Source organism: Penaeus japonicus, unplaced genomic scaffold (assembly GCF_977035675.1).
Source record: "Penaeus japonicus unplaced genomic scaffold, GWHDUDI00000001_assembly GWHDUDI00000011, whole genome shotgun sequence".
Lineage (NCBI taxonomy): Eukaryota > Metazoa > Arthropoda > Malacostraca > Decapoda > Penaeidae > Penaeus > Penaeus japonicus.
In genome coordinates, this window is record NW_028234413.1 from 35,121,846 (window position 1) to 35,134,345 (window position 12,500).

Here is a 12,500-nt window from a genome sequence, read left to right on the forward strand (position 1 = left end):
GATGAGGGCTACTCTGATGAGGGCTACCCTTGATGGGGGCTACTTCTGATGAGGGCTACTTCTGATGAGGGCTACTTCTGATGAGGGCTACTTCTGATGAGGCTACTTGATGAGGCTACTTCTGATGAGGGCTACTTCTGATGAGGCTACTTCTGATGAGGGCTACTTCTGATGAGGGCTACTTCTGATGAGGGCTACTTCTGATGAGGGCTATCTGATGAGGGCTACTCTGATGAGGGCTACTCTGATGAGGCTACTTCTGATGAGGCTACTTCTGAGAGGCTACTTCTGATGAGGGCTACTTCTGATGAGGGCTACTTCTGATGAGGGCTATTTCTGATGAGGGCTACTTCTGATGAGGGCTACTTCTGATGAGGGCTACTTCTGATGAGGGCTACCTCTGATGGGGGCTGCTTCTGATGAGGGCTGCCTCTGATGGGGGCTGCTTCTGATGGGGGCTGCGTCTGATGAGGACTACTTCTGATGAGGCTACTTGATGAGGGCTACTCTGATGAGGGCTACTCTGATGAGGACTCTGATGAGCTATTTCTGATGAGGGCTACTTCTGATGAGGGCTACTTCTGATGAGGACTACTTCTGATGAGGACTACTTCTGATGAGGGCTACTTCTGATGAGGGCTACTTCTGATGAGGGCTACTTCTGATGAGGGCTACTTCTGATGAGGGCTACTTCTGATGAGGGCTACTTCTGATGAGGGCTACCTCTGATGAGGGCTACTTCTGATGAGGGCTACCTCTGATGAGGGCTACTTCTGATGAGGGCTACTTCTGATGAGGGCTACTTCTGATGAGGGCTACTTCTGATGAGGGCTACTTCTGATGAGGGCTACTTCTGATGAGGGCTACTTCTGATGAGGGCTACTTCTGATGAGGGCTACTTCTGATGAGGGCTACTTCTGATGAGGGCTACTTCTGATGAGGGCTACTTCTGATGAGGGCTACTTCTGATGAGGGCTACTTCTGATGAGGGCTACTTCTGATGAGGGCTACTTCTGATGAGGGCTACTTCTGATGAGGGCTACTTCTGATGAGGGCTACCTCTGATGAGGGCTACTTCTGATGAGGGCTACTTCTGATGAGGGCTACTTCTGATGAGGACTACTTCTGATGAGGGCTACTTCTGATGAGGGCTACTTCTGATGAGGGCTACTTCTGATGAGGGCTACTTCTGATGAGGGCTACTTCTGATGAGGGCTACTTCTGCTGAGGCAGACTTCTGATGAGGACTACTTCTGATGAGGGCTACTTCTGATGAGGGCTACTTCTGATGAGGGCTACTTCTGATGAGGGCTACCTCTGATGAGGGCTACTTCTGATGAGGGCTACTTCTGATGAGGGCTACTTCTGATGAGGGCTACTTCTGATGAGGGCTACTTCTGATGAGGGCTACTTCTGATGAGGGCTACCTCTGATGAGGGCTACTTCTGATGAGGGCTACTTCTGATGAGGACTACTTCTGATGAGGGCTACTTCTGAGGCTACTTCTGATGAGGGCTACTTCTGATGAGGGCTACTTCTGATGAGGGCTACTTCTGATGAGGGCTACTCCTGATGAGGGCTACTTCTGATCAGGGCTACTCCTGATCAGGGCTACTTCTGATGAGGGCTACTTCTGATGAGGGCTACTTCTGATGAGGGCTACTTCTGATGAGGGCTACTTCTGATGAGGGCTACTTCTGATGAGGGCTACTTCTGATGAGGGCTACTTCTGATGAGGGCTACTTCTGATGAGGGCTACCTCTGATGAGGGCTACTTCTGATGAGGGCTACTTCTGATGAGGGCTACCTCTGATGAGGGCTACTTCTGATGAGGGCTACTTCTGATGAGGGCTACTTCTGATGAGGGCTACTTCTGATGAGGGCTACTTCTGATGAGGGCTACGTCTGATGAGGGCTACTTCTGATGAGGGCTACTTCTGATGAGGGCTACTTCTGATGAGGGCTTTCTGAGGGCTGAGGGCTACTTGAGGGCTACTTCTGATGAGGGCTACTTCTGATGAGGGCTACTTCTGATGAGGACTACTTCTGATGAGGCTACTATTTGGAGGACTACTTCTGATGAGGGCTACCTCTGATGAGGGCTACTTCTGATGAGGACTACTTCTGATGAGGGCTACTTCTGATGAGGGCTACTTCTGATGAGGGCTACTTCTGATGAGGGCTACTTCTGATGAGGGCTACTTCTGATGAGGGCTACTTCTGATGAGGGCTACTTCTGATGAGGACTACTTCTGATGAGGGCTACTTCTGATGAGGGCTACTTCTGATGAGGGCTACTTCTGATGAGGGCTACTTCTGATGAGGGCTACTTCTGATGAGGGCTACTTCTGATGAGGGCTACTTCTGATGAGGGCTACTTCTGATGAGGGCTACTTCTGATGAGGGCTACCTCTGATGAGGGCTACTTCTGATGAGGGCTACTTCTGATGAGGGCTACTTCTGATGAGGGCTACTTCTGATGAGGGCTACTTCTGATGAGGGCTACTTCTGATGAGGGCTACTTCTGATGAGGGCTACTTCTGCTGGGGGCTACCTCTGATGAGGGCTACTTCTGATGAGGGCTACTTCTGATGAGGGCTACCTCTGATGAGGGCTACTTCTGATGAGGGCTACCTCTGATGAGGGCTACTTCTGATGAGGGCTACTTCTGATGAGGGCTACTTCTGATGAGGGCTACTTCTGATGAGGGCTACTTCTGATGAGGGCTACTTCTGATGAGGGCTACTTCTGATGAGGGCTACCTCTGATGAGGGCTACTTCTGATGAGGGCTACTTCTGATGAGGGCTACTTCTGATGAAGGCTACCTCTGATAAGGGCTATTTCTAATGGTTGGGCTATGCTGATGGACTAGTTATGATACAGAAGCTGCTGTTTGTGATGCTGATCTTTTTTATGCTGAAACATAAATTTTGTGAGGAAGATGTGATATATATGAATCTTATCTTTGTCATGCTGATGTGCCAGTTATGATACTGAACTGATGTGGTAGATATGATGCTGAAGCTGATGTTTGTAATACTTATGTTTGCAATGCTGACGTGGTAGGTGTGATACTGAAGCTGGTGTTTGTAATGCTGATGTGGTAGGTATAATAAGAACAGATAACTGATAATGATTGTTGCAAAGCGTAAGTGATAGTCACGCACTGAGGCCGATTAGTGTTATGAAGTAGATTTTTTTATACTTAATACGCTGATATAATTTTTTTTTTTTATTAATTTTATAATACGCTCATCATATTAATGTTTAAATCGTTATTATGTATTGCATCAATACAATATAATCATTATCATTCATTATTATTCCATTATCATCATTCTATTGTCATATATTATCATAATCATAATTACTGTTATCTTTCTTTTTATACAAGTACCATACCATCTTTACCAATAGTTACCTTCATTCCCAAAGTCTCATGAAAGCATATCAATAATACCCACCACAGTTACTACATTACCAAAGTCTCATGAACGCATATCACATACTCATGAGAGCGTCATAATCCCTACCCAAAATACTGCCAGTCAAGTGACCTTACCCACTCCGTCCTGGTGACCTTATCATCCTGGTCCTCGTCAGCGTGCAGCCGGAGGGAGAGCCACAGGTCCTTCATGAGTGCCTTTGCCCTGAGTGCCCGCGGGTCGTTCGCTGGCCACCTGTATCGGTGACACAGCCTCTCAGCTGCCTGGTTGAGGTCACGTTCTTCTAACACGCCGTCGTGGTTTTCGTCTAACAAGGGCGAGAGTTAGAGTTAGGGAACACGAACACAAAAGCTTTAACTTGAACACTAAACCGTGACCTTTCGAGAACGGGGTTCGAAAGTAAAGAATGAGCTGATTTTTTAATCATCGAAGGTCTTTGGGTGATTTAAAAGGAATATAGATTAAAAGGGAATTATAGATTACTCTTGGCGCAAGAGGTATTTCTTAAAATAAAGCGACAAGGACATGCCAAATATCAAATGCAACAGTCATGCCGCAACAAACCCTGCGGAATATTTTATCAAAAATATACTTGTAGATTTTAAGTAAATTATCGGTGATATTAGTGAAATACACAAATGAAGACGAAATGTCAAACGAGACGAGTCAAAAATTAAACTCAACGATACGTGTTCAAGCTGAAGCAATACGACATCAAACAACACTAATCATTATCAACAATGCTTCCAGTGTTGCACAGAATTTGAGAAGTTGCTCTTCCTTTTCTCTCCTGAATATATATGAAAGAATATAGACTAAATGTATAGATAGGCAGAGTGATATTGTAAACAATCCTAGTGGATAGTTGGAGAGAGAGAGAGAAAGAGAGAGAGAGAGAGAGAGAGAGAGAGAGAGAGAGAGAGAGAGAGAGAGAGAGAGAGAGAGAGAGAGAGAGAGAGAGAGAGAGAGAGAGAGAGAGAGAGAGATCTAAATCGATTGCCAAATATACATACATATGAGAAAGCCAGAGACACTAAAAGCAGAGGTACAATCCTCTCATACTTCGATCAAGACACAGCAACGCCTACAATAATACAACAAACAACAAACACACATAAACAAACAAAGCAACAACTCTTGATACATACACCAACCTAGCACACGCGTTGGAAAGAGAGGAAAAAAGAGCGCTCCCCCCTTTCACAAAAAAAAGAAAAAAAAGAAAAAAAAAAGAGAACGTGCCATAAAACACGTCCATTATAAAACAACAGGTGGCCAGACCTCGGCTACGAGAGGCGAGACAAAAGCAGGATTTAAATGAGAAAGAATCCAAGGCAGTTACGAAACCAGTACATTTACTAGTCCATTTCGGGGCTTGAGAGTCGGGGGGCTAAAAGCATTCAGAAATATGAAAAGCCTCCGCGAAGTGAGAGCGAGCGGGGCGGGCGAGCGAAAGTCAAAAGAGAAGGCTGGCTGCTATTGTTTTATCCCGCGACGGCCACATTGTACGCTAAATGGCCGGTCTTAATCACGTATTCTGCGGACGCTGACGGCTGCCTTCCCTCGCCGCGACACCCGCATCCGCACGTCTGCACTCAGCGACTCCACCAGCGAGCTCTTAATGGTGCTACTTGCTCCCCCTCCCCCTCCCCTACCCCCTACTCTCCCCCCTCCCTCCCTTCTCCTGCACACAGCATGTCTGACTAACACCTCGCGCGTGGGGGCTCGAGCGCTCGTCGCCTTACGCGTGTGTGTGGTCCGTAAAATATTCTTTTTTAACCCTTTTAACGCATATGGTGTTAATTTGTGTGTGTGTGTGTGTGTGTGCGTGTGTCGGTGTGTGTGTGTGTGTGTGTGTGTGTGTGTGTGTGTGTGTGTGTGTGTGTGTGTGTGTGTGTGTGTGTGTGTGTGTGTGTGTGTGTGTGTGTGTGTGTGTGTGTTTGAGTAGGTTGTATATAAATTTGCGTGTGCGTTTATAGGTATTTGTCAGTGTTTGGGTGAGTATGTGCGCCTGTGTGCGAGTATGGAGGCTTTGCACTGTATATGTTAGTTGAAAGTCACAAATCGTGTTTTACATGAGTGTGAATATGCATGGCCCAGCACACAGCAGCATATTCAATTTGGAAAACCGTTCAGGAATATATGCGCGCGAGACAGAACTTGCCGGCTCATTTCAAGTCATTCTTCTTTAGGAAAATATGGAAAACACAAAGAAGATATTTGTCGCATAAGATGTAAACATATTTATATGTGTGAATACATACACTTGTTTAGGCGTTATGATGATAAATATGACATGATGATAAATATAATTAGCATATTTTTTCATATGTTCTTAGTAGAAATTGCTAGCGTGGTAAAAGATGATTAGGAATATAATGAAGGCGAGATGATGGGGATAATCATAATAATATTGATTCTGATTTAGCAATTGGTAGACATATAAATACTAGCCTTCCTGTAATCACTAAGGCAGCTTTTAAGCTTTTATTATCATCCCAAATATCATCACTGGTTTTATTATTGATGCTGATTCGATCACTTGCAGTGTTGTTATCAATATCATCGCCATTATCCTCTTCTCCTTGATCATCATTCTTGATAATGATGATTATTATCCCCATTTTCATTGTTAACAAAACTATCATCCGCGTCATTATTATTATCATCATTAGCATTTAATTATTACTGTCATCATTATCATCATCACCATTATCATTACATTACAACTATCATCATTATCATTCTTAACATTATTATCATTACGATCATCACCATTACTATCATTACTATCACCACCATAATTATTATCATCATTACTATCACCACCATAATCATCATCATCATCATTACATCATCCCCATCACCTTTGGAACAAAAGTCACCCAACTCGCTGGCCATTCCACTCACATCACTCACCCAAAAAAGTGTTGAATTCGTACAGCAATTTCTCTCTTCTGAAGGCCGTCATGCCAAGACGTGTGGATGCTGTACTTCCACTCAGACATTGCCTTATCCACTGCATCCACTTGTAACATGTGGATACCATTGCCCTTTCGCGGATGGGTATATTGTGTTTTTTTTGTGTAGATATAAATTTATGTATTTTTTTAAGGTTGTGCTTGTTTATAGACGCACTCGTTAGGTTAAGCACTGCTCCGTATGGTATTTGATTGTTTTCTTTTTTATTTATTTTCTTGTTTTTATCTGTGTTTTGGTTAACAGAGTTTATATTACTGTTTTTTTCTTATCAATATTCTGGAATTAATCGGTTTTAAGGATTTACTTTTGTTCTTATTTTCAGATCTATTTTGGATTTATTTTTGGGTCTAACCGGTATAGATCGAATACACAACACACAGAGACGGTTGGTTATGTGTGTGTGTGTGTGTGTGTGTGTGTGTGTGTGTGTGTGTGTGTGTGTGTGTGTGTGTGTGTGTGTGTGTGTGTGTGTGTGTGTGTGTGTGTGTGTGTGTGTGTGTGTGTGTGTGTGTCTGACAGAGAGAGAGAGAGAGAGAGAGAGAGAGAGAGAGAGAGAGAGAGAGAGAGAGAGAGAGAGAGAGAGAGAGAGAGAGAGAGAGAGAGAGAGAGAGAGAGAGAGAATCCAAAATTTCACACCCGCAAGACAAATTAAATTATGTACTGCACTAACAATTATTCACAAACTACTCAAATTGAGTAATATCATTGACAGCTTATAATAAAGTAGAAATAACAATCAGCAAACACAACTATGTTCATATTTTCCAAGCAAACTACTAACTCTCCTTCGGTCTCACGTCGAAGAATTTTCCGACCAGCACATATCGTTCACTTCGGGCTACTTTGTGTTCCGGGATCGATTTTTTTTTTCTTTCTTTTGTTTGGTCTAGAGGAAGATATTCAGCTGGAAGTCGACAGGTTTGTTTAGCGCGGGTCTTATTGTAGGCGCGTTTGTGGAAATATGACCGTCTGACCGGGTCTTGACAGTCCTTTTTTGCTTGGTCACTTTCAAGGTGTAGGTCTTAAGAACTGACACTTTTTCGCACACATTGCGGAGATTCATGTCATTCGGATTCCTCCTCTTTGTTCAGCGTGACCCTCGGAGATTGTTCGTTCTCCGTGGACGTTCGTTCTCGTGCGTTCCACCTAGGAGAAAATGGGTATCTTTTTCACACTAATGAAAGTCCCCCCCACACGAGAAATCGCCCCCCATCAACGGCGAAAATGACACCGCTCTTGCTTTTCCTCCCCGCGTTCTATCGTCTTTCCTTTCCTTCGCGGTCGTCTTAGATGCAGCGCCGCCTTCCTCCGGTCCTCGGCGGGAGAGACGCAGCATTACGTCGAGGAAATTCGCTCCATTGATCAGTCTGGGCGAGACTTTCACGTCTCCTCCGTCGCCGCCGGATGTGGTGATGAATCGAACGCCGTGTAAGCAAGTAAGTAAGGCCGTATCTTCAGGTTAAAAAGGAGCTCGCGCCGACACGGACGTCAACAACCAAAACAAGGGGGTGTCCCAGATGTGAGAAATTAATACGACGTTATGCCGTACCAGTGACGTTACTGAATTTGTCCTAACTGAGAGGGATGCTTCTATCTCTTTCACACGCACTGCTGTAATCAAGGGAACGGAAGCGCGTGCTTAAAAAAAGTAACGATTAGAATCCAACTTTTCCCGATAAAGAGTCTCTCGTAAAAATGAATCTTGAAGAAACATTATCAAAAATATGACGTATATTTTGAAAAGTCAGACTTTTTTTTAATGCCACGTGTTGAAAGTTGAATAAGAAAATCGATTACGAAATAACAATGCGAATTTAAAGTGGGTTAAAAGTTACTATCAGATTAATTTACAATTTAGAACGACATGGCATGACTTCTAAATATAGTCATGATATTCTGAATAACAGGAATGATAAAAATGATAAAACAAAAACACCACACATCCGTTTTGACTCGTTTCTCTCGTCGCTTCTGCACAAACCCGGATATTTTGCAATAGAAGATACTTGGAAGAAAGTGTTCTAGGAGAAAAGGTACCTTGATGATCATGCCTATGCCACTGTTGTTGTTTTGTTGTTTCTTGACAATTGTGTGTGGTAACACAGAGGATATTACAGGTAGACAGTTAGTCTAATGTTTTATGCAATGTCTTTGAGAACCGAACACACAAACACACAAACACACACACAAATTATATATATATATATATATATATATATATATATATATATATATATATATATATATATATAATATATATATATATATATATATATATATATATATATATATATATATATATATATATAATATATATATATAACATATATATATATATATATATATATACATATATATATATATGTACACAATATATATATATATATATATATATATATATATATATATATATATATATATATATATATATATATATATATATATATATATGGCGGTATTAAGAATGTAGATAAAATATTCCACTTCCTGAAATATAAAACAAAAAAAAATAAATAGACAGATATCGATACAGCAACGTGTCACAGGAAGCTTCTCCCCCCCCAAAAAAAAAAAAAAAATAAAATAAAAAATGAAAAAAAAAGACTTTCCGCTGTTCTCATCAAAGAAAGATTTAGCCTCAAGAGAATATGAATTTATGATGCAGTTTTAAGAAAGAGAACCTGTTTCATATTCTGGAATCAGGAAATATGTCGTTCATATTATTTTCCTTGGTTTGGTTGACTGAATTCTGGTTTTGTTTTGGTTTTCTGATCTTTAAAAGATATGCAACAGTTCTATATTGCAATTTCACCTACTGTCTCTCTCTCTCGCACTTTCTCTATTGTTCTATTTCTTTCTTTCTCTGTCTTTCTCTTTCTCTTTCTCTCTCGTCTCTCTCTCTCTCTCTCTCTCTCTCTCTCTCTCTCTCTCTCTCTCTCTCTCTGCCTCACACACTCTCTCTCTATCGCTTTATTTCTCTCTCTCTCTCTCTCTCTCTCTCTCTCTCTCTCTCTCTCTCTCTCTCTCTCTCTCTCTCTCTCTCTCTCTCTCTCTCTATATATATATATATATATATATATATATATATATATATATATGTACATTTATATCGCTCTCTTTCTCTCTCTCTCTCTCTCTCACTTTCTCTCTTTATTGCTCTATTTCTTTTTTTTCTCTCTCTCACTCTCTCTATATATCGCTCTTTTTCTATTTTTCTCTCTCTCTCTCTTCTCTCTCTCTCTCTCTCTCTCTCTCTCTCTCTCTCTCTCTCTTTCTCTCTTTCCTTCTCGCTCTCTCGCTCTCTTTTTTTCTCTTTCTCTGTCTGATTATTTTTGTCTCTCTGTCTCTCTCTCTCTTTCTTTCACTGTATTGATTTCTCTTTTATTTCATATCTCTCTCTCTCTGTGTCTGTCTTTCTCTCTGTGTGTCTCTCTCTTTAGTAGCAATGGTAATGATAATATTAATAATAGCAATAATAATGATAATAGTAATAACAAGGATAATAATAATAAAAATTATAACAATGATGATAATGGTAATGATGATAATGATATAGTTATGATGCAAACCGTAATAGTATTGATGATATTGATCATTGAATATTACTATTGTTATTACAATAATCCTTTTTTTTTTACCATTATCATTTTCTATCATTAGTATTGCTATCATCATCATCATTATTATTATTGTTATTATTATTATTATCATTATTATTATTGTTATTATTTAGTATTATCATCATCATCATTTTTGTTATCATCATCGTTAGCATTATCATTGCTACTAGAGAGAGAGAGAGAGAGAGAGAGAGAGAGAGAGAGAGAGAGAGAGAGAGAGAGAGAGAGAGAGAGAGAGAGAGAGAGAGAGAGAGAGAGAGAGAGAGAGAGAGAGAGAGAGAGAGAGAGAGAGAGAGAGAGAGAGAGAGAGAGAGAGAGAGAGAGAATGAGAATGAGAATAAGAATGAAAATGTGAATGACAATGAAAGAAAGCGAGAGCAAGACATAAACAGAGAAAGAAAGAGAACGAGAGAACGAGATGAGAAACAGAGTGAGTGAGAGAGAGAGAGAGAGAGAGAGAGAGAGAGAGAGAGAGAGAGAGAGAGAGAGAGAGAGAGAGAGAGAGAGAGAGAGAGAGAGAGAGAGAGAGAGAGAGAGAGAGAGAGAGAGAGAGAGAGAGAGAGAGAGAGAGAGAGAGAGAGAGAGAGAGAGAGTAAAAGAGAGAGAATGAGAATAAGAATGAGAATGTGAATGATAATGAAAGAAAGCGAGAGCAAGACAGAAACAGAAAAAGAAAGAGAACGAGAGAACGAAAAAAAAGACGAGATAAAGAGAAACAGAGTAAGAGAGAGAGAAAGATAGAGAGAGAGAGAGAGAGAGAGAGAGAGAGAGAGAGAGAGAGAGAGAGAGAGAGAGAGAGAGAGAGAGAGAGAGAGAGAGAGAGAGAGAGAGAGAGAGAGAGAGAGGGAGATAGAGAGAGAAAGAAAGAAAGAGAGAGAGAGAGAGAGAGAGAAAGTCAGAGAGAGAAAGAGACAGATAAAGAGAGAACGCATTCTACTTAAACCGGACGACCCGACACATTCCAACACATTCCAAGAAACGGAAGAGAGTTTGTTGCATATTTCAACATCTGACTGACGCAAGCAACAGTGCCGATTAAAAAAAAAAAAGACAAGCAGACGATGTAATCATATTTTTTTTTCATTCTTATATATATTATATTGTTGAGAACATTATGAAAAATCTAACACATTGCTTGTGAAATTAGTTCTAAAGAGATTGGTTTATGAAAATGATTATCTAACAAGCTGAGTCTATGATTAATTAACGGATATAGCACATGGTATAAACTGACCTATTCTAAATCAAGATATAGATGTAATTAAATACACGATTAAGTAATTGAACACACATACGTGATATAAACAAATCAATACATACATACAAACATACACAAACAAATTGACGGATTGATATCAAAAATAGTTTTCAGTGGATGGAAAGATTTAAATAAGAACACAATGAGAAGGCAGGAATTGCACTGAATTGCAAGCAGGATTGATAAATATAGTTTTACTGCAAAGAAATATTGACTCGTGACCAGCAAAAGAAATGTTGAATATATGTGCTGGCTGTGACATGACGCTGCTGTATTTCAGATTATTTTAAACCAAAAATGAATTACAAAAGATGATGGAATATGCGTGGTACACACACACACAGACAAATGTACACACAGGCAGACATACATAAACACACAAACAAATGTACACATAGACACACACACAAGCACAAAGAAGCATACACATAGAAACACCTACAAACACCCACATGCACAGACAAACACAAAAACATACAAACACCTACAAACAAACAAACACAAACACACACACACAAACAAGCACCCACAGAAATCAAACAAACAAACAAACAACCACAGACAAACACAAACCCCCTAACTAACAAGGACAGACAAAACAAAAACAAGATTAATGTTGACTTCACGTGAACGAGGAGTCAGATACAAGGGGACTCAATGCCAACTCTCATTAAAAGAAAACCAAAACTTTTTCTTTTTCTTTTTTTTTATGGATTTGGGAAGAGTTGGGTCGCAGCTATTAATTATATTTTCGTGTTTTTTTTCTCGAAGGTCAGATATCTATTTCATGTAGTGTTTATTTTAAATTTTTTTTACTGGTAGATATGTAAATATGTGAATGTTGGGACGAAACTTTTTTGTTTTTTTTCGTTTTTTTTTTAAATATTTTTTTGTTCGTTCGTTTATTCGTCTGGTGATTATTTGAATGGAATGTAAGGTCAACTTTAAAAAAGAAGAAGAAAATATGATAAAAAAGGAAAAAAAATAGGTATATATTTGATAAATACACCAAGTGCTGATCCACTCAAATCGGCCTATATAATGACCCGCCAGCGATCGCCATAGAGGCTCTATGTAGGGTTCGCCACATAACAAGACATGTTTTCTCTCTTTAACCCCTTATCGTAACGAGGGACGTTCTTCTTTGTCTCCTATTCATTATTTATCTGCCTTTATGCCACCTCCTCTTTTTC

At 40.3% G+C, this 12,500-nt stretch overlaps 1 protein-coding gene across 1 annotated transcript in view; it reads right to left on the bottom strand.

Moving 5' to 3' along the window:
- Positions 1–6,938, bottom strand: part of LOC122266397 (uncharacterized) — a 15,230-nt gene extending 8,292 nt beyond the window's left edge. Inside the window, exons 1-3 of the mRNA XM_086541446.1 lie at positions 6,367–6,938; positions 3,564–3,754; positions 399–503 (exon numbers count right to left, since the gene is read on the bottom strand). Of these exons, the coding sequence (XP_086397572.1) occupies positions 399–503; positions 3,564–3,754; positions 6,367–6,496 (426 nt within the window). The 5' untranslated portion in view covers positions 6,497–6,938. The remainder of the gene's footprint in view (positions 1–398; positions 504–3,563; positions 3,755–6,366) is intronic.
- Between the last annotated feature and the right edge of the window lie 5,562 nt (positions 6,939–12,500).